Below are 22935 nucleotides of genomic sequence, written 5' to 3'. Positions count from 1 at the left end.
CACAATCCATTAAGCTGCAGCCTGTGATCTGGCATCCCACTTCCCATCCCAGCTCCACTTCCAATCCAGTTCGCTGCCTCTGCACCTGAGAAAGTGGCAGCAGATTGCCCAAGTACTTGGGCACCTGCCATTCTTAAGGCAGGCACGGAGTTTTCAGGCTCCTGCCTTTGGCCATATGCCAGTGTGGCCATTTGTGGAGTACAGCAGCAGATGAACGATCTGTCTTTCTTGGTCTCTGTAATCACCTTCCAAACTGATGAGTAAATGTTACCAAAAAACAAAAAAAGAAAGAAAGGAAGGAAGGAAGGAAGGAAGAAAGAAAGAAAAAGAGAAAGAAAGAAATGGGTTTGAGGGGCGGGGAGAGTATGGCGTGTAGGTTAAGTTGCTATCTGCAATGTTGGTATCCTATGTGAGTGTTGATTCCAAATCCAGATGTTCTACTTCTGATCTAGCTCTCTAATAATGCACCTGGGAAAGTAGCAGAAGATGGTGCAAGTCACTGGGCTCCTACCATCCAAGTGAGAGACCTGGATGAAGCTCTTGGCTCATCTCTTTGGCCTGACACAATCCCGGTGGTTGCAGAAATTTAGGAAGTAAATCAGCAGATGAAAGATCTCTTTGTCACTCCTTTTTCTATAACTCTGTCTTTCAAATAAGTAAGTAAATCTTTAGAAAGAAAAGCGAGAGAAAGAAATAAAAGGAAAGGAAACAAACAAACAAACAAACGAAGAAGAAGAAAAGAACTCCAGGAGATTGGCATTGGTGTGATGGGTCAATCCAGTTGCATTGTTTTCTTACATGCAGAGATTCAAGTAGTCACTGCCACATCCAAGAGACAGAATCTTACAGTTGAGTTTGTGAAGGAGAAAAAGAAGGCAACACCTGTGATGTGTTTACCTGCGGGCTTTTCAATTTGGCTTTGTTCAAAAAACTGTAATGCTCCGCTAACATTTGAGCCATGGTTCCTACTTTGGGCAGGTGTGGAAAGCTGACTGAACTAGCTGCCTGCCAGAACTGACTGGCCAAACTTGTTTTGCAGGTGTCCAAGCAGGCCAAAGAGTTTCTGGAGTACGTGTACGAAGAGCCGCTGATCGACATCCAGCAGGAGAACCCCATGCTGTACCTCCACGCCGAGCCGCTGGCGACGGTGGTGCGGCTGCGGCAGCGCCTCAAGTCCCTCCGAGCCTATTTGTTCAGCTGCCGGGCAGCGGTGGCCGAGGATCTGCGGCGCAGGTGAGTCACTCAGGCAGCCAGCTCCCGGTTTTCTTGCCCACCCTACGAGAGGGGCTAGATGCTCTCTGGCGCTTCCCCAACTTGCTGCATGCTTTCGAATTCTGTAGCTCTTCCTGCCATTCTCCACCGATGATGATGCTTTTCTCTGGGTTCCTCCTCCATGTCTTCCTCTAAGCGTCTCTAGTTGACTGAACTCAGCAAAATGAAAACAACACCCAGTATGACTGAAGGCTTTGAACCCCTGACTGGAGCAAGTAGGATCAGGAGGGCTTCTCTCATTCACATGCTAATGTCAGTAATAACCATAGCACTTCCTTCACTCACCACCTGTGGAGTGTGTTGTACTTCCCAAATTAAGAATCTTACCTATCAGCAATCAAAAACATGCATGTTTAAAATGTTTCAGGACTAAAAAACCTTTTTAGTGGGCAATAGAATATCGTGCATGCGGAAGCAAATAATCAAAATCAGTGAATGAAAATAGAGAGTAAAAATGTGCAGGCCTTGGCTTCATCTTAGCGCTACTGCAGGATGCTCCTCTAGAGCTTAGGCAGCACTTAGCTCACGGAATATTCAAGTCCAAACCAGGCTCAGATGCTGAAAATAAAATGGAAATGAAAAGTGCCTCCTCTCATAAAACCCCTTCTTTTACAGTGAGATTTTATAGGCATTTAAATTCTCGTCCTTAGCAAACGTGAACTAGCTTAAGCTTGAAATAATTGTTGATGGTGTCCATAGGTCCCTAAAAATATCTCTTAAAATTTTGTGTTTGTTTTAATAGAAATGACCAGCAGCATGTGTTAGTCATGTTGGAGGTTTGTGAAGCCAAGCCTTCCTATTTTAGAACCTTTGGGGAGTATTAAATTGATAGAGTTTGCAATTTGAGATCCAATTCGATCCAAAGAAACTGACATAACCTCAGGCATCTAAAGAAGAAATTTTAAAAAAGAATTAAGAGTAGATAGTCAAGCACGCATAACACAGGGACAAACTCTCATAAAATAATAATGAAAAAGCAGATGCCATAAAGCCAGATCCTTCTCAACGGTCGTCATTCTGTGGCCTGGTTGTCTTTCAGAAGGTGATTGGGATTTATCCTTACAAATTCTAGGGATTCTAGGAAGAACTTAATATTGAAAGATTAGGCTTTTTCCTAAAAGGCAGTGGAATTACATGCCTCCAACTAATTTACTGGCTAAACTAAATATAAGATATTCAATGTTTTTTTTTCCATTCTATTATTTTCAGTACATCCTAGATTTGCTCAGAGCCTGTTTTGCTTGTGCTTATATTTTTAGATGATATTAAAATCCACACATGGGAATCATGGTAGGCACCTCTCTGGTATAATGTTTTGCTTTGGCTAAAATATGCCAAATCAGGGCACACATTTAGAATTAAATGGGAGGTCTGCTCCCTGTGGATGACTAAGTAGCCCTCCTCTCTGCCAGCAGTCTGGTGGTTTACCACCATGTACTGTGCCTTATGGCCAGACCACCAAGAGAGAGATGGAAGTTCTAGAAAGAAGACACTCCCAAAGCTATGAAAATGAAGACAGTGGTTCTTTTTTTCCCCTTTTTGCTTTCTGGATTTGCGCATGACCTTTACGTAATGCAGTGCCTGGCACAAGGTAGCTGCTCAGTAAGCATAAGGAAAGGAGCAGGGAGGGAAGAATCAACGGATAGTAAATGTCATTTACTTTCCATCACTGACCCATAGCTAAGAGCCCCGTTTTGAGCAAAGGATGGTCTCTAAATTCTTCTTGTTATTCCCTGTTAATACAGTGTCTTGTCCATCCATAACCATCAAATCACATCATCCTCCCCCAGATTTCATTAGTGCTTTTTTGAAGTGACTCTCAATTTTTTTCTCTCATTTTTATTTCCAGTGTACACCCTCATTGCACGTTAACTTGTCTAACTTGAGCTTCTCCTATCCAACTTTGACATTAAACAAATTATTGAAGTATGGAATTTCAGCTCTAGCCCAGGGCATTATTCTATAAATGACTATACTTCAAGCAAAAATTATTTAACTCTCCACTCAATGTACTCTGTAATAAGAATTAAATGGGTTTGTAACAGCTAGAATGTTTAAAATAGTGCTCGTATGTGGGCATTTTGGTGCACTAGACTGAGCCTTTACTTGGTATGACTGCATTCCATATCAGAATGCTGGTTCAAGATTATGCTATTCCACTTCCAATACAGCTACCTGTTAAATGTGTACCCTGGGAAGCATCAGATGATGGCTGAAGTATGTCAGTTCCCACTACCCATATGAAAGACCCTCATGGTGCCTGGCTTTAGCTTGTCCCAGTCCTGGTTGTTGCAACCATTTGGGTAATAATTCTCTCTCTCTCTCTCTCTCTTTTTCTCTCTCTCTCTCTCACTTACCCTCTACCTCTCTCGGTCATTTTGCTTTCCATATAAATAATCTTTTTTTTTTAAGATTTATTTTTATTTTTTTTTTATTGGAAAGGCGGATATACAGAGAGGAGAGACAGAGAGGAAGATCTTCCTTCCGATGATTCACTGCCCAAGTGAGTGCAACGTCTGATACTATGCCGATCCGAAGCCAGGAGCCTCTTCCGGGTCTCCCACGTGGGTGCAGGCTCCCAAAGCTTTGGGCCGTCCTCGACTGCTTTCCTGGGCCACAGGCAGGGAGCTGGAAGGGAAGTGGGGCTGTCAGGATAGAACCGGCGCCCATATGGGATTCCGGGCATGCAAGGCGAGGACCTTAACCACTTGCGCCACCGTGCCGGGCCCATAAATAGTCTTTTAAAAAATAAAATAGTGCCACTGTGTCAGGAAAGGAGTGAGCAAGAGAAGTGAGTGGGAAAGCTAGCTGCGCACAGGCTTTAGGTCCTAGGAATACAGTGCGTACACACTCATGTGATTGTTTCCTAACATCAGTGAAACAGGGTCTCCCGGAGAGCAAACACCAACACATTGATTTAGAGAAGCTCAGAGGAGGCACATTCAGATACATTACAGATATGCACACAAACATATGTGATTTTCAGATTTTCTATATTTTTATACTGTTAATGACTAGAGTTACCATTTGTCTCCATCTTAGAGCAGTACCAATAACAATGAGTACTCTTCTAACATCAATTCAGGTAGTTCAAGTCGGAATGGGTTAGGATGAGGGTAGTATTGTTTCAAAGCTTTTGCGTTGTTGACATACTCTCTAGGAAAATTTCTGAAGTTTTCCTGGCTTGCTGAAGTGAACTGCATTTCATGCCAGCTACGCTACCTGCTACATCCACACAAACAACCATAAACACCAAGGGGAGACAGTAACTTTGTGTGCTAGCGGCCACCTCACACCTGTTTCTACTTTTTAAAATCATAATGCATCAGCAATACCTTTAGAGATGAAAGCTTATCCCAAATTGGTATTCAAGATTGCCCTTCCAGCACAATGGCTTGGTGGCTAAATTCTCTTCTTGCAAGTTCCAGGATCCCATTTGGGCTCCAGTACGAATCCTGGCAGCCCCACTTATCCCATCCAACTCCCTGCTTGTGTCCTGGGAAAGCAGTCGTGGACGGCCCAAAGCCTTGGAACCCTGCATCCATGTTGGAGACCCAAAAGAGGTTCCTGGCTCCTAGCCTTGGATAGATTCAACTCTGGCCATTGCAGCCACTTGGGTAGTGAACCAGTGGATGGAAGATCTTTCTCTGTCTCTCCTTCTCTCTGTAAACCTGCCTCTCCAAAAAATAAAAATAAGTAAATCTTTTTCTAAAAATTGCCCTTGTTTCACCTGATCACGTAACAGCCAAAGTAGAGGAAATTTCAACAGTGAGTCAGCCTCCTAGACATGGCTAATCCTGCATACCCTGCTGGAAATTTAAGAGGGAGGAGCTATGGGCTGTAGGGGAGCAACAACAGCAGAAACCCAAGAGAATCCAGTTCTTATCTAGTCGTAAATGGCATTCTCTCCCTGCCTGGTTTTTACCTCAGTGTAAGAGTGGTCATTAATCTCCAGCAAGTAGGCCCAGCATGTTGAAGACCTGTCAGCACCATATAAACAGAAAAAAGCAAACTGTTAATATTGCTGTCGTGAGAACACCAAAAACAGACTGATTAATTGTATTGGCGCTCGCCCGCCAGGGAGCCAACTTTGGTCGTCACCTTATTAGGGAAGTCACAGTTTGCTTTTAGACCTTCCATTATGATGACTGTCCAGTTTTCATCCTCACTGTTTTTGTAATTGTTGTTAAATGAACGCCTTGTTCTTGAACCCATACAGCAAATCTTGACTGGCAGAAGTGATTAGTTTAGACACAGTCCGCATCCTCTGTGAAGCCTATTATGTTTACAGTACTGCAAAATCATGTTTCTGAGGACTCCCAGATGGTGACCCAGCCGCCTTGGTTCAAGGCCTAGCTAACTTTTCTTGAGAATTAGTTACCAAGTCCCACATGAGAGTGCAAGAACAACTCTGTGGAATATCTCAGGCATGCACGGCAGTGTCGGGCACATCCGGGTCAGCAGCCAAGAGGGAAGTCATAGGAGGAACTCTTCTGGTAGGGGCCTTAGCCCTCCCTGAGCTGCTGAGCACACAGTGGAGTGTGTGTAAACCAGAGGTCACAAGAAAGCACCGCAAGGCCACATTGGCCCAGCAGACACGTCCTTGGCCATACAGAAATAATATTCAGATTTTGATTTGATCCAAATTACCAGCATTTAAATAATTGGGAGTTTTCACATACACACAGAATGAATTTTCTGATGTTTCTTGAGAAACAAAACCTCTGATTTTTGCAAAGAATTTCTTTCATTTTTATATGGCAACGATCAGCTTTAAAGATTGGACTCTCTTCTATGTCATTACGCCCCACTGCTTCTGTTGTCTCCCCAAACCCAATTTTACTGTATTTTTAAAATTTAATTTATTTTTATTTACTTGAAAGACAGAGAGAGATGGTCCATCCATTTGCTTACTCCTAGGTGCTCAAAACACCCAGGATTGGACCAGCTAGCAGCCAGGAACTCATGCCAGACCCCCCACGTGGGTGACAGACCCACCTGAGCTATCACCTGACACCTGCCAGGGTGCCCCTTAGCAGGAAGCTAGAACCAAGTGGAGCTCAGACTCGGGCACCCTGTACCCAGGCACTCTGCCTTAAGATGGGTCCCAAATGCCAGGTTGGCTGCTACTCCCACACCCACCCCTTCTGCTGATTGTGCTTCTCCCCAGCTCTTTTGTGGTAGCACCTGGGTCTGTAAGTTTTTGAGGTTTTGACCTCATCTGCACGTGATAGAATTGATGTCAATCCATGGCTCTTACTTTGATTGAATGGTCCATTCTAAAGGATGGTCTTAGATTTATATTTTCTCAGAAGACAGTTATGACAAGGCTTTTAGAACCAGAAGAAGTAACATCGGGTTAACTGGGATGTCCCTTGGAAGCTGGGCTGGGGTGTCCCAGCGCTTGGGTTAGGATATCCCACATGCATGCAGGAATCTGCAGTTTGGTGACTTGAGGAACATGTTCTGATGAGCATTTTGTAATGATTCCTGGAGCTAAAAGGTGGAGCTGAATTGCTGTATCCAAGTGGGGCAAATCGAGAACAAAAAACACGATGAGAACACAAACAGAGGTAGTTTTTTTAGAGTCCCTAAAGTTTCATTGCCAGTGCTCACCTCTTTCTCTAATGGCCTTCAGAGTTTTCTGCTCTACAACTAGGAATAGTAATACAACCCCATAGACAATGACTGAGGACTAAGTTTATGCCTTGGACCTGGCACAGTAGCCTAGTGGCTAAAGTCCTTGCCTTGCATAGCCATGGATCCCATATGGGTGCCGGTTCTAATTCCAGCTGCTCCACTTCCCATCAACCTCCTTGCTTGTGGCCTGGAAAAGCAGTAGAGAACAGCCCAAAGCCTTGGGACCCTGCACCGGCAAGGGAGATCTGAAAGAAGCTCCCAACTCCTAGCTTCGAATAGGTCCCAGCTCCAGCTGTTACAACCACTAGGGGAGTAAACCAGCAGGCGGAGGATCTTTCTCTCTGTATCTCCTTCTCTCTGTAAATCTGCCTTCCCAATAAAAATATATAAATAATAATTTAAAAAGAGTTTATGCCTGAAATGGAGTAAGTACAACAATATTGCAGCTACGATTTTTTACTATATGTAAATCAAAATTGATAAGCCAACAGGTGAACAGCTGGCAAAAGATAAGTGAGCCTGGGACTGAAGTTTTCCCCACTTTCTGTCCAGAGTACACAGCTTCAGGAGGGGTGATGAGGTGTGGAACTCCAGTGGTGGGGACACAGCAAGCTCCTTCCAAGAGGATCCCTTAGTCTCCCCTCCTGCTCATGTACTTAATGTCTTGCTCACCAAATTTCCTTCACCTAACCTAACACTTAACCATAGCAACAAAAGTCTTTTTCCTGCTCTTACTAGTAAGCTCACATACTGTTATTTATAATTCTCCATGTCATTTTGCTGAGTACAAGAATGGCAGGGAATGGCACAGAGTAGGGAGCCGGCATTGCTAACACTGGCATGCTGGCGTCACTAGCATGCCCCAGAACCCATGGAGGGCCCGCGTGACAGTTGGATTGGTGCCAGCGAGGACATTTTCTCTAGCTCAGCATTTGCTGGATCTTCCGTTTTCCAGACCTTTAATATAAAAAACAAAATTGTAGAAATATGTATAGAGTTGCCTTGTGTTCTTAGCCAGAGCAGACACAAAAACAAACAACACATTACCATCTATTTCTCATTGCCATTTCATGGTAGCTATAAAAAAATTACATAAACTATTTCAGAATTCAGACAGCTTTTTGAAATCAAGTAGGTTAACAAATCATTCTATTGATTTTCCTCTTTTTGTGTTGGGCTGCTTAAAATATCCACAGCCAGATAGCATCTTTTCAGAAACCCCAATTTAAGTCATATTTCTCTCTTTTGAGACCTGAAGTGAAATCATGTAGTGAAATCCTCCATCCCAGGATATTTCTGTGGATGCTTGGGTGTTTCTCTCCCTCTATCAACCCAAGTATGTCTTGTAGATTCAGGGTTGCTGAAAACCCAAAATTTCCATTTGGATGTAACTGTAAACCTGGTTTTCCTCCAACACTAAATGAAGGTAGTAATGAATACCAAGCCTGTTTTCCCAGCTACTTGGAGTAGAGCTGTGTCAGTTCTCAGGGAAAATTAGTCCCACATGTTTGTGATGTCTAGTTCCTGGTGTAGACAGTTCTGAAGCAACTTAAACACTTGGTCATCTGAAGATTATATAAAAGTTGATCCTTCTGTCTTCTAAACTACCCTCTCTTGTCCTATGCTTCATTTGAAGTTATGATTAGATCCAGCATGACTTCCCACCGGACACAGAAAATTACAACATGAAGATTGTCATTTAAAAAAAATTTTTTTAAAAGACCAGGCATTGTGGCACAGGTGGCATTGTGTGCCACGTGGGATTCCGCAGGCCCCATCAGAGTGCCTACTTTGTGTCCTAGCTGCTCCATGCGTCCTGTTAGTGTGCCTGGGAGTTAGTGGAGGATAGCGTGAGTACTCGGGCCTTTGCCATACTGCGGGAAGCCAGCATGGAGTCCTTGGCTTCTGGCTTTGTTATGCCCTAACCCTGGCTGTTGTAGGCATTCAGTGGTGTGAACCAAGTGGATGGAAGACCCTCCCCCCCAGCTTCCTCTCTTTGTTTCTCCCTCTCTTCCTTCACTCTTTCAAATAAAATGAAAATGTCTAAAAGTATAAATATTTATTGATTTGGCAGAGACACAAGGAGACATCTTCTACCTACTACCTCATGCCCCAAAATTTACCCCTATGAACCAGGGCTGGACCACATTTATTAATGTGAAAATCCAGGAGCTGTGAATACTATCCAGGTTTCCCACAAGTGTGGCAGAATACAAGCCTTGATGTAGCTGCTGCCTCCCATACTGCCCATCAGCAGGAAGCTGTGCTGGAAGCAGGGGAGCCTGGACTCGAACCAGGCTTTTTGAAGTGGAATATGGGTGAGCCAAGCAGCCACTTAACCACCATACCAAATGCCTACCTGGATTTCTATTTTTATTAACATTATTTATCTTGGTCAGTACCAGAATAAATCAATAAGGGAAGAGAGAGATGTGTGTATGTCCTGTCGGACCCTCAACTACTTGTTTAGTTCTGAGACAAGCACCCATAATGTCACTTGGCTTAGCAAGACTCCCTTTGCATTTCTTCCTTTGTTACTTCAGGGGCAAAAAGGACTATTTATAATGTATTCACTGGAGATAAGACTAGGTCCAGAGATTGAAATCATTAGAAGATGGAAGATGTATTTTTATATATAGTATTTACATATGCATATATATAGTATTTCAAACTTAATAGATTCAAAACTGACCTTCTAAAATCTTTAACCCCTACCACTACTTGCATTGCAAGCTGCACTACTTACTGGCAGTCTTACCCTATTACTTGCTGATACTTCCATTCACCCAGCTAGTAGAGCCACAACACCTTCCTCTTATAATTTCACATCTCAGTTATCAGTAAATTCTGTCGAGTTCTGCTTGAAACCATATCTGATAGTCGAGACACAGGCCATGAGATAGCAGGTTAGGCCTGTGTCTCTAGTGTTGGCATCCCATATGGACACCGGTTCCAATCCCAGCTGTTCTACTTCCCATCCAGCTACCTGCCAATGGTCTGTAAAAGTAGCAAAAGATGGCACAAGTGCTTGGGCCCCTGCACCCAGGTGGGAAACCCAGAAGAAGCTCCTGAATCCTGGCTTCAGTTAAGCTCAGCTCCAGCAACAGCAGCCATTTGGGGAATAAACCAGATGGAAAATCTCTGTCTCTCCTTCTCTTTCTATAACTCTGCCTTTCAAATATATTATAGATTTATGTTTACACTCACACACACAGATGCCCCTCTGCTGTATCTCCCACTACTTTCTCATTCTCTCGGTTCCAGTCACACTGACCTTTCTGGTGGTCCTTAAGCACAAGCACCTCCTACTGAGCTGCTCTACCTGCTCTCCACTGATACCTGCAGAACATGCCTTATTACCTCCTTAGATCTTTTGCAATTGTCACTTTAAGAAAACATCCTTGATGCTCATTTTTAACTTGCAGCCAGTGTCTGCCCGCCCTACACCTCAAGACTTTTTTCCCTATGACCATACAGTGTATGACATGGTATTATATTTTGTCCGTGCCCCTCTTTTAGGCCATCATGATGAGTTGTAGAGACTGTGCTTTGCTCAGCATGCATTGCCATATGCAGTAGCCCTGTTTTCCCCGACCAGATGTAAGTTGTACTAGTCATCACTTCTTTATCTGGGTTGATCACTGCAGTGTCCCCAGGGCCTAGAACTGTACCTGACATGCAGTATGCTAATAAATGTTTGCTGAACTAATCAAATGAATGAAATATTGTTGCCAAGATTATTCCCTTTTCACTTCGTCAGACCTTTTTTTTTTCTTATTTCAGAAGTATTCTTCTTAAAACAGAAGAATAAAAAAGCTTTCATTATCCTACTTCCACTTTGGCACATGTGCTTCTAGACATTTCTTCATTTTTTTTTTTTAAAGATTTATTTTTATTATTTTTTCATTGGAAAGGCAGATATACAGAGAGGAGAGACAGAGAGGAAGAGCTTCCGTCCGATGATTCACTCCCCAAGTGAGCACAACAGCCGATGCTATGCCGATCCGAAGCCAGGAGCCTCTTCCAGGTCTCCCACACGGGTGCAGGGTCCCAAAGCTTTGGGCTGTCCTCGACTGCTTTCCCGGGCCACAGGCAGGGAGCTAGATGGGAAGTGGCGCCTCTGGGATTAGAACCAGCGCCCATATGGGATCCCAGGCATGCAAGGCGAGGACCTTAACCACTGCACCACTGCGCCGGGCCCAAACATCTCTCTCTTTTTAAAGATGTATTTTTTTTATTTATGGGTCTGACGTGATGGCTCACTTGGATAATCTTCCACCTGTGAGTGCCAGGTTCCCATGTGGGTGCCAGTGAGTGTCCTGGCTATTCCACTTCCTATCCAGCTTCCTGTTTGTAGCCTAGTAAAGTAGTCAAGGACGGCCCAAAGCCTTGGGATCCTGCACCCTCGTGGGAGACCCAGAAGAAGCTCCTAGCTCCTGGCTTTGAATCAGCTCAGCTCCAACGTTTGCAGCCATTTGTGAAGTGAACCAGCAAATGGAAGGTCTTTCTCTCTGTCTCTCCTTGTCTCTCCAAATCTGCCTTTCCAATCTTAAAAAAAAAATGTCATTGTTTTTATCAAAGGCAGAGTTATAGGAACAGAGTGAGATAAATAGACAGGAGAGAGTGTATGATCTTCCATCCACTGGTTTCAGTCTCTCCCAAAGTGGCTCCAGTGGCTGGAGCTGGGTCAGTCTGAGGCCAAGAGCAAAGAGCTTCTTCTGGATTTTCCATGATCCAGGGACATCAACAGGAGCTATGTCGAAAGTGGCGCAATCAGGACTTGCACCCATATGGGATGCTGATGCCACAGGCAGCAGCTTTACCCACAGTGCCATGGCACCAGCCCCAGAACGTCTCTTACAGGACCGTACTTAGAACACAGTCTATGCAGACTGCTCTTGCTCTGTTTCTGAACTATATGTATGGAATATCTCAAAACTAAAACCTGAGATCTGCATGTGCAAAATGGTTAATGCTAAATTTTAGAAGAATAAACCCAGTTTTGTAATAATGTTATCACTAAATTAGTTTTGTTAAAAGATCAATGATTATTAGTGCTTCACGGATCCTAGTATTGGCAACATGTCTTTAAGCTCAGTAAATGAACACAACTGTTTATATGTTCTCTATAAAATTTAAGGTTGACCAGAGTTATGTGACTAGTTCTCTTTCTTTTCTTTTTTAGAAAAAAAATATATTTCTTTATTTGAACAGCAGTGTGACAGAGAGAGGAGCGATATTTTCCACCTAAATATACATAATATCCATGTCTGACAGGGCTGACGTCAGGAACCCAAGCGTTACTATCCAAGTATTCGAGCCATTTTCTGCTGTTTCCCAGGCACGTTAGGAGGAAGCTGTATTGGAAGCAATCAAACCAGCGCTTTGATATGAGATGCCAGTATCACATACAGTGGCTTTACATGCTGTTTCACAACTCTGTACTCTTGTGGCTGATTTTTCAGGATAGTCAACTAAAAACGTTAGGAACAGGCATTTGATTCAGTGGTTAAATCTCCACTTGATATGTTCCCACCCCATGTTGGAGTGTCTTGTTCAGTTACTGACTCCTCTGTGTCCAATCCAGCTTCCTGCTAGTGTGCAGATGGTGCGGTTGGAGCTCCTGCTTCCCACAGGGAGACTCAGGTTGTGTTCCCTGCTCCTGGCTTGAGTCTGCCCAGCCCTGGCTATTGTGGGCTTTGCAGAGTGAATCAGTAGATGAAAAATCTCTTTTAGTTCCCCTGCCCCCAAATCTGCCTTCCAGGTAAAAGGAAAATTCAATAAATAGAAAATTTTAAAACAGTCACCATTACCTGAAATTGGGACTCCAGCCAATATAAGAAAAGCTGCATGAATCTATCAGGGCTCAGAAACTTTAAAAAGTTTTTGTTAATATAAAGGGAACATATTTCATAGAGAGCAGAAACTATTAAAATAAAGGATGTCATTTTGTTAGTTTTTGAATGCAGCTGTTCTGATTCTACTTCCAGAATTTTATTTTTCCTTGGATGGCTTCTCAAGTTGTCATTTGTCTTCCTGTTCTTAGCACTCTCCTCCTTCCTCCATTTTCTCTAGAGATCTCACTCGGCAAATGATCACGCACATCAGCCCTCTGAAAGGGAGCTACACTCGTCTACAAGAATGTCATTCAAAACAAAATGTATTTAGAAGCTTAGAAAATAGAACTCTAATAGTTCTATTTAGTGCTAATTCCACTAAGCTGTACACATGCATAGCCCTTTATTGAGACATGCTTCAAACAGGAAGTGATTTATTTGAAGGTTAAACCATCTAATTTTCTAAGAAACAGCAAAGTATAAGGCAAACTGTAGGAAAAGCTGTATCTTCTTGCAACATTTAAAAATATCTAGCATTTGCGCTAGGGCACATGACAGCTGTGATATAATATTTCATTGTTATAATCAGGCCTCAGAATAATGACAACCCAAATTATTTCCCAAAGATTGCTGCTCCTGGCTTTATATTGTCACTAAGAAACTTAAGCACAATTTCTGAATGATTGGGTAAAAAGACACTCTGATTTAGTGTATCTGTCTGCCAAGGTATAATATCTGATGCAATCTTGCCACTTTTCCAGCCAATGAGATTAGCAAAATGAGGTATCTGGAGAAATGATTGAAGCTTGTTTCTTCCACATGGGTTGCTATCAAAAGATCTGCCTTTGATTTAAAATTGTTTTTCCATTAGCTCAGAACATGGATGGATGTTTGAGTCCCATCCACATCCAGCCTAATGTAACTGTCTCAGGAAGAGTTTGCAACCCATATCAAGAACAGCAAATTACACCTCCCTGGGTTGCTTCGTAGTGCTTTTTGCTGATTTGAACATGGATGCGTGCGCCCTCCAAAGAAAGAAATTGTGGCTCTCAAACTCAGTGCAAATGACCTACCCTGGAATATGTGTTCTTGGAAAACACATGAATACTATGTGAATAAATGGTTTTCCTTTTTAAATCATTCCTCATGTCCTTCTCTATGTATTCTTTTATACCCTTATTATTTAGAATCGTAATCTAGAAGTTTGCTTTTGGTGTTGTGTTGTCATTTTGATTTTGGTAGTGGTGTGGGTCTTTAAACACTGGATCCTTTAAATGCCACTTATGCATGTCTAAAAACTGAATTTCAGGAAAATGATGGTGCTCAGTATTAAATCTATCAGAAGCCTGCAGAAGGTCTGCCTCCTTCAGAGGCTGACCCAGTGCCTTTTTTTCTCATGAACATCACAGCTTGGCAGGAGCTGAGTTGAACTCAAAAATTAGTCAAGTTAGATGAGTTTTGATTTATTTGACTTAATGTCGTGGAACAAAATGGACTGAGGGCCCCCTGCCTTTTTTTTTATTAAGACTGCTACCTTCTATTTCACAGGCAATTATGTGTGCATTTTTAACCCCAAGTACCAGCTGGATAATATAGGGCTCTGAATTATACATAACCTTTTTCCTTTTAATTTTCTACTGCCCTCACCTTTCTCATTAGAGCAGTCCGTAAATGAAGCCTGTTACCTTCCCAGTGTGTCCTGCAATTGTAGAGATGATAAAATTGAAAATGGTGGTGGTGGAAGTCAGCCTGGTGGGATTTCATGATCCTTTAGCAGGTTTCTTCAGTGTTCTGTGGTACCAGGGAACTCCACAGTGCTACCTGCCAGTGCTGCAGTTTCCGTTGAGGGAGAAGTGAAGTGCAAAGTTGACTCTCCTTATCTCTTCTGTCCTTTGGCTTCAGTGTCAGGGCCAACCAGATGAAGTTGCATGGTCAGGAGAAGGGCAGCGCATGTGGTTGGTCTGCTGAAGCAGCGCTGGCAGGCGTGATGATTAATAGGACTGCAGTGCAGCGAGGTCCCCTAATGCACAGACAGCCCTAAACATAGCAGCCTCGTCAGAAAACAAAAGGCAGCACCCTCCTGCACCAAGAATCCTGTTTACTCAGGGACTGCCAAGTCAGATAACCTTCAGTTTGTTTGCATCTGTGGGGTCCTGTTGCATTGAAGCTTGGAGTGGCGATATTCATAAGGACCTTTTACATAACATTTCAGTAAAAACTTTAAACACACTGATGAAGAAAATATAGTGTATGTATGTGTCTCTGTGTGTGTCTGTGCACATACATATGCACAAGCACAAACCTGTACATTTGAAACCTGATTTCTTTTAAAGATTTATTTTAATTTTTATTGCAAAGTCACATATAGAGAGAGGAGGAGAGTCAGAGAGGAAGATTTTCCATCGAATGAATCACTCCTAAAGTGACTACCATGGCCATTCTGAGCCGATTCAAAGCCAGGAGCCAGGAGCGTCTTCCACGTCTCTCACTCAGGTGCAGGGTCCCAGGGCTTTGGCACGTCCTCAACTGCTTTCCCAGGCCACAAAGAGGGAACTGGATGGGAAGCAGGGCTGCCAAGATTAAAACCAGTGGCCATATGGGATCCGGGCACATTCAAGGTGGAGATTTTAGCCGCTAGGTTACCGCTCCAGGCTCACTAACCTATGTATTTGAAAGCACTTCTTCAATCTGGGTCCACATCCCATTTCCTCTAGGCTTTTCCAAAGGCAGGCTCCATTAGTTCTTCTCACTGTTACATCTTCAACTTCATCTGTCCTGATTTCATTTCAACATATATCTACACCCAGGTCTCTCCCAACTTCTTTTTAAAACACCTTTTCTTAATCCTACCTCCTTTCTTTTAGCTGTGGCCCAATTTTACTCCTTCCCTGTGTAGTGAACTTAGAAGAGGAGGCCACAGTGGTCACCCCTCTGCAGCCTGGCTCCCTCTTCCTCCCTGGAATCTGTGCTATCTGAGGTCCCTGAGGACTTCCTGTTTTCCAAATCCAGCAAGCACTTTCTGATCCCTTGTGTTATTTGACCTTCCCACTGCCTTTGATGCCACTGACCCTCTTTTTCTTGATGCAGTCTCTCTCTGCTTGGCTCCCTGATGCTGGCTCTTCGTGCTCTGTCTCCTCTTCCTCACACTGTTCCTTCCCACTTTCCCCTGCATTCACTCCTTAGAGTACCGTTTCCCCAAGGCCCACTCTTTTCTCATTGCCCAGCATGGTGTCCTGGGCTCTCACTCTCATGGCTTCACTGGACACCTAGAGGCTGGGACCACAGTTGCTCATGTGGACTTGGAGGTGGCTCCACTAGGGCATTTGTGGACAGCGTCATCCTTCTGCCCCAGCAGCTGGGACACTCTGTACCTCGCAAAGACCACTCTTATTCCTTGGCTCTCTATCATTAAATAGAACTTCAGTTACCTGCTTGCCCTGGCTGGAAAGCTGTGACAATCTCGTGCTTCTTCCTGCCATTTACTTCCTACTGGTCATCATGACTTGTGGATTCTGCTATAGAAGCTGCTCTGCTAGTAGGCCCATTCTCTCCAGCCCTCTCTATTCTGTTCAGGACCTCATCGCTTCTCCTTTAGTTCCTCCCTAAAATTATCCCTCCTGTAAATCTCTCTGTGTCACTTTCTACTGTCAGCGATCTTTTTAAAGGAACAAAGCTTCTCCTTTTCTGCTTGAGGCCTTTCTGTGGTATCCCATCCCATTTGGAGTAGATTCTTTTTTTTTTTTAAAGAAGTATTTATTTTTATTACAAAGTCAGATATACAGAGAGAAGGAGAGACATAGAGGAAGATCTTCCGTCCGATGATTCACTCCCCAAATGACTGCAACGGCCAGTGCTGTGCCGATCCAGAGCCAGGATCCAGGAGCTTCCTCCAGGTCTCCCACACAGGCGCAGGGTCCCAAGGCTTTGGGCCATCCTCGACTGCTTTGCCAGGCCACAAGCAGGGAGCTGGATGGGAAGTGGAGCTGCTGGGATTAGAACCGGCGCCCATAGGGGATACTGGCGCATTCAAGGCGAGGACTTAAGCCACTAGACCGCGCTGCTGGGCCCTGGAGCAGATTCTTAGCAAGCATTCAAGATTTTCTCATGTCTAGGTATAAGCCAACGTTCTACAGTGCATACCCTGCAGCTTCTGCTCCCACACACATGCATGCATATAGCTCCAGGTCCCAGAGAGTTGGTCCCCTAAAACCATCATATTAGTGCCAGCATCTGTGCTCTCTCACCCGTACTGCTGCCTCTGCTGGGACAGCCATCCTGCTGCTGCTTCCCACAGACTCCAGTTTGTCAGCTTCTGAGGCCTTTTCTGACCCTGTGTCCTGCTGGCTTCCCTCACCCAAACATAAATCTATAATAAATAGTGGTCTCTTCAGATCACCAGGCCCGAGCTCAGTACCTGGCACCTCCTGCATGTCTAGCATCTGCTTAGTTGTAATTAAACGTGTGCTTATTTGGGGTTCTGAACCACAGTGCCAAGTCAGAGATCATGATGCTGGCTTCATTTACATTAAACGCATGAGAAATATGGAGATCACCAGTGTTTTCTAACAAAAACAGTGAAATCATCCATTCTTATTTTTTTAAAAAGATTTGTTTTTATTTTTATTGCAAAGTCAGATATACAGAGGGGAGGAGAGACTCAGAGAAAGATCTTCCGTCAGATGATTCACTGCCCAAGTGACCACAACAGCCGATACTGCGCCAATCTGAAGCCAGGAGCCAGGAGCTCTTCCAGGTCTCCCACGTGGGCTCAGCGTCCCAAAGCTTTGGGCCATCCTTGAGTGCTTTCCTAGGCCACAAGCAGGGAACTGGGTGGGAAGTGAGGCTGCCAGGATTAGAACCAGCATCCATATGGGATCCCAATGCATTCAAGGTGAGGACTTTAGCCACTAGGTCACGCCACCGGGCCCAATCATCCATTCTTAATAGTAAGATTCTTTATTAAGCGCAATAACAGTAAAATTAACACTAACCTGACTGTCTTAGGGGGACCCCAAACATAAACAGCCACCCTGTGGATTCCCATCTTTCCTGGTCCCGAACAAGTCTTGGTCTCCCAGGTTCTCTGTAACCCCCTCTTATAATTTGGAGTTTATGGACAGCTGGCTCGTAGGATTCCCTGCTTATTCCATCCATTTTCCAAAAGGCTTCTGATTGACAGACTAGTATGTAGAGCATTAACAAGAGAAGAGCCCTCGTTGTCATCCAGATGGGGAGGTGCTATGGGCCCCCTTTTCTGAGTTTAGCTTTCACATACTTAATGTACTCTGTGCTTACCCCTTGGTTAGTCCACCCTAAGAAGATATTCAGAGAATATCTTGATTTCATCCGGCCTTCAGAGAAAGAGGAGCAAGTTCTGAGAGCCTTAAGTTATTTCTTCCTGCCTTCAAAACCCTCACTCCTGTCAGCAGAAGGAGCTGCAGAAAACTCCTTTCCTCCTCTGTTTATGGTAGGAAGTATTGCAGTGTCTGGCAGGTGTTTGGTGCAGTGGCTAAGCTGCCACTTAGGATAACCACATCACATATCTGAGTACCTGGTTCAAGTCCCAGCTAATTCACTTCCAATCCAGCTTCTTGCTTCATGCGCACGTTAGCGAGCCACAGAGGAGGGTTCAAATGCTGAAGTCTCTGCCACCTACACAGGGGGCTCAGATTGAGTTCGAACTCCTGGCTTCAGCCTGCTTCTGCTCTGCTTTTGCAGGCCCTGGAGGGAGAGAACTAGCAGATGGAGGTTCTCTGTGTGTGAGTCTTTCTGCCTTTAAATTAATTAAGTAATATGAAAATTAAAATATCTCTACAAGAGATTCACTGTCTTACTTACCAATCTTTTCTCTCAGGAAATTTATTCTCACATTTGACCTCAGTGCTTCTATGCTACGACTTTATCCTCCGTAAAGAAGGAAGGCTAACTAGTATTACTTGACTTTAAAGTCTGAATTTCAGTAGCCACCACTAAGTCTCCTGGACACACCATTTTCTCCAGACACAATAGCTCAGTACATTTATCCTTTCTGCATGTATTTATCTTTTTAGTTCCTTATTATGACTGACTAATGTAAATTATATCATTAGATATTGATGAGTGATAGAGGGAGATGGTAAAGTGCTTCTGGAAAGGCCTCAAATCTCTTCTAAAGAGAAAGAAAATAAATGTGAGAAATATATGTACGCATAGAAACATGGAATGAAAACATAGCCAATGGAAGCCGTACAAATTAATGTTGAAGGAGTATTAAAGATGTTTATGGCCAAAGCTGTTTATTTGTTGGGAAAGGATGATGAACTGGATGTGGAAGCCAGAGAGGCCCCACTTAGAAAGGAGAAGCTGGAAATTCTTCGTTGTTCATCAGTTGTGTTCATTGAAGCATCCACTTGCAACACTTGGCTCAAGGCCTGGTTTACTTGAGATAGTGTTCACTGTCACAGCCTATCATGCTGTAGCAAGGGTATGCCAGTATGATCTGATTGCTAAATAAATTATTGTATCCTGTTCATTGCCTTCCAAACCAGAGCGTTATTCTATGGCAAAGCTCATCTCACTTGGAAAGATTGAGCATTTCCCTACACTGTGTAGGCTGTGCTGGTATTATGCTCTGCTGCCTATCACAGCGCAGTACTGAACTGTTAGAGCTGAAGGAAGCTCAGCTCAGGATCTGCATCCTGTTGTCTGGAATAGAACACACTTGTCACCCAGTTGGTCTGTTCTCATTTCTATGTGTGAAATTATGCTTGTCAGCAGAATTCTTCAGTGCCCATCCTACATTCTGGGAGAGCTCCAGACTAGAATATGCCTGTCCTGATTTCCCATTGGGTAAAGACTTGGGTTAGTTCAAGACTTCTTATAGTTGCCTAGTGTGGTATCTGGTAGGTACACAATTATGTGCTTAATCAATATTAAATAGACAGAGGGATAGATGATTTAATTTCTAGGATTTGGTAACTTAAAAGACTGAGTATGGAATTTCCTACTGAGCTGGATAATAGGATAGTGGTTCTGGACCTTGATTATACTAATCACCCAGAGAGGTGTTTTGATTTGTTTAACTCATAGTACATAACAACATATAACATAATGCATAATGCCCTGTTGTTTTCTAAAAGCTGCACAAGTAATTCGGGTACATCGAAGGTTGAAACCCATTGTATGCAACCATCATAAAAATGTATACCTAATGAAAGAATCTTGACTGAATCTGAATTGTAATACAGCAACAAGGTGGAGGAATCCACCATGAGGGGAGGGTACGGGAAGGGGTTGGGGGAATCCCGGAGCCTATGAAACTGTGTCACATAATGCAATGTAATTTATATATATATATAATATACATATATATAATTATTATATTATTATATATAGATTATATAGTAATAATATTTAAAAATAAAGAAAAATGTATAACTCTACTCACTTGTAATCGTTGCATTGTAATTACCAATTTATGTATCATGCTTTCACTTAACTTATGTTCCTTGAACTCCAAAACTAGGACTATCTTTTTAGTAGTTGTCTTTCTAGTGCCTGGACTGTGCTTAATATATAATGGGTAGCCATAAATGTTAATTTAGTAAATTGGTGATTTGCTTCATCTTAGACATAAGAAAATTTCATGGTACCACATAAGGCAGAGATAGAAAAAGCTAGCACTGTGAATTTGGTTTAGGGTTTAGTCAGTGTGTGTTTTCTGACCATCTGCACGTTGGTATGTGTTTGCTTAGCTATATGAGGTTTTTTCCTGTTCATTCATTGTCATCTGCCTAAATACTGTCAACAGCCAAAGCTACTGGGCTTAATTGAAAAGGTGCAATTGAAAATATTTTGTCATGTTATTCTCATCTGTATCTAGGTTCTATAAGCTATTCATCACCATATATATAAGAGGATAATTCACATTAGTGAACTGTAAGAAAGCATGGAAGCCTCTAGACACACATGGCTTCCCACTCCATTTTTTCTCAATTCCAAAATCAAGAAATTTCAACACAAAATAATATAGCTAGAAAGTTATTTTAAAACCTTGAATACAGTCACCTTCATTCTACAGTGAAGAATCTGAAGCCACGTAGGTTTGGGGAATTGCCTGAGCTCACATGTGTTTTTTAGGGATATGGCTGATACAAGAAACCTGATAGTCTGGTCCTCAAGCCTAGACCACCTTACTGTGGTCATAGCATCTCAGATCGTGTCAGAAGAAAAGGATCAGTCTTCTACTTCCATTGTGGTGTTTGTGTTTTTCAGATTAGAGGAGTTTGGAGGATGGGGAGTGGACAGAGAAAGGGAATTCTTGAGTGAGACTTTGTAACATTGGGAGGTATGTTTTGTGTCAGCAACACAGTTCACATATGTATCCTCCCTTGTTTTCAGAATTTTCCCCAGAGAATACCTCCTTCAACAGATCCACCTGTACTCCCTTGCAGACCTGCAGCAGGTAAGTAGGTGATTAGGAGGGCCATATCATGTTTGTTTTCTCCCTGGGGAAGGCTCTCTGTTGACTGGAGCCTTGGCACTGATTCTCCCATCATTGGAATAGTTTTCATCACAGGCCTTGATACTCAATTAATTTCTGTTCAGGATAAGAAAACAACTCAGTATGAAAAGATATTATAGAGCAATAACAAACGTTGGCAAGGATGTAGAGAAACTAGAGCTCTTATACATTGCTGGTGGGGATGTGAAGTGGCCCAGCCACTTTGGAAAATAATTTGGCTGTCCTTCAGAAACTTAAACAGAGTTGCCATATGACCCAGCAATTTCACTCCCAAGTTATTACCCAAGAGAATTGAAAGCATATGTCCACATAAAAACTTGGGTACAGATGTTCAGGAACAACATTATTCATGGTAGAAAAGACACGGAAACAACCCAGATATTCATCAGCTGCTGAATGGATGGACCTTGTATGTCATACAATAGAACATGACTCAGTGATAAAAAGGAGTGAAGTACTGCTACATGCTGTAACATGGATGGACCTTGAAAACAGCCTGCTAAAGGGGAAAAAAAATAAAGAACAGAAAGAATATTATAGGAGTCTATTAAAAGTGAAAGGTCCAGAGTAGACAAAGCCATGGTCACAGGAAAGTAGGTTAGTGATGGCCAAGGCCTGAGAACACCTGGGAAATAACCAAGTGCTCATGGATATAGGATTTCCTTTCAGGGGGCTGACACCGGGTGTTCTGAAATTAAATAATGACAGTGGTTGCCCAGCCTTGTGAATGGACTAAAACTCACAAAATTGCTTACTTTAAAATAGCAAATTTTATGGTAGATGGATTTTATCTCAATATATCTGAAGGAAAACACATAAAAGGCAATTAATGTATTAGGTCCTTTGTTTTTGTTCAAGCCACAGGTGATTGGCCTTTCAGCTTTAATAACTCATAACAGAGCATATGAAGAGTCAAAATGATCTTTTTGTCCTTTTATTGGCACATGGGCTTTTAATGATTGACCAGGATAGCAGCCTGGAAGAAACTGAAGCTTTGTGTGTTCAGCCCTAAGTTCTAAATATGTGTAGCTTTGGTTAATCATTTAAACCAACAACTCACTCCCTAAGGAGCTGTTAACCACTGAATGAAGGTGTTACTTTCCTTTCTGGATATACATTGATTCTTTCGAGAGTCAATTAAAGAAAAGCAATTGTGACAACAACTCATGTGATTCTATTCATTTGTTGTTGTTTTCCTCTCTGGTTTTCTACTGAAGAAATGAAGTCAGCTTTAAAACTGTGCTCTTGTTTTTCAGTCATTTTTCAGACATTAAATTACCTTTCAAGGATTTTTTGTTTTGCTTTTGTTTTACTGTGTATCCCTCTTTTTTCTTTTTAATTTAAAAACATAAGACTTTTGTGCTTATCCTTGTGGAGGACAAAGGTTCATTTAAATGGCAGAAATAATTGTAGAGCGTTTGGTTGAGGAGAACCTAGAGAGAGGACTCAGGATTTTAATTTCCACGTGGGTGTTGAATTTAAACCCATTTGGCTATGTTGAACCCCCACATGCCCTTTGCTACTTGGTGAAGCAGCAGTGATCTGCAATTGGTGGAAGCAAGGGTATATTTTGAGTCACAGTGTCCAGCAGTGGTCAAGGGGAAGAACCAGCTGGAACATGCATTACACGTGAGTCAGTTTTCTGACATTCCATCTGATTAACGCATCAGAGAACCTTGACAC

General features: G+C 42.8%; 1 protein-coding gene across 4 annotated transcripts in view; it reads left to right on the top strand.

Moving 5' to 3' along the window:
* Positions 1-22935, top strand: part of PLEKHM3 (pleckstrin homology domain containing M3) — a 202224-nt gene that overhangs the window by 101581 nt on the left and 77708 nt on the right. For all 4 annotated transcript variants that reach the window (XM_040984565.1, XM_040984564.1, XM_040984566.1 and 1 more), the window contains exons 5-6: positions 1040-1233; positions 21129-21192. In XM_040984565.1, the coding sequence (XP_040840499.1) occupies positions 1040-1233; positions 21129-21192 (258 nt within the window). The remainder of the gene's footprint in view (positions 1-1039; positions 1234-21128; positions 21193-22935) is intronic.

The sequence above is a fragment of the Ochotona curzoniae genome, unplaced genomic scaffold, assembly GCF_017591425.1.
Source record: "Ochotona curzoniae isolate NIBS_2020 unplaced genomic scaffold, NIBS_Ocur_1.0 contig_4148, whole genome shotgun sequence".
Lineage (NCBI taxonomy): Eukaryota > Metazoa > Chordata > Mammalia > Lagomorpha > Ochotonidae > Ochotona > Ochotona curzoniae.
This window is presented reverse-complemented; position numbering and strand designations above follow the sequence as displayed.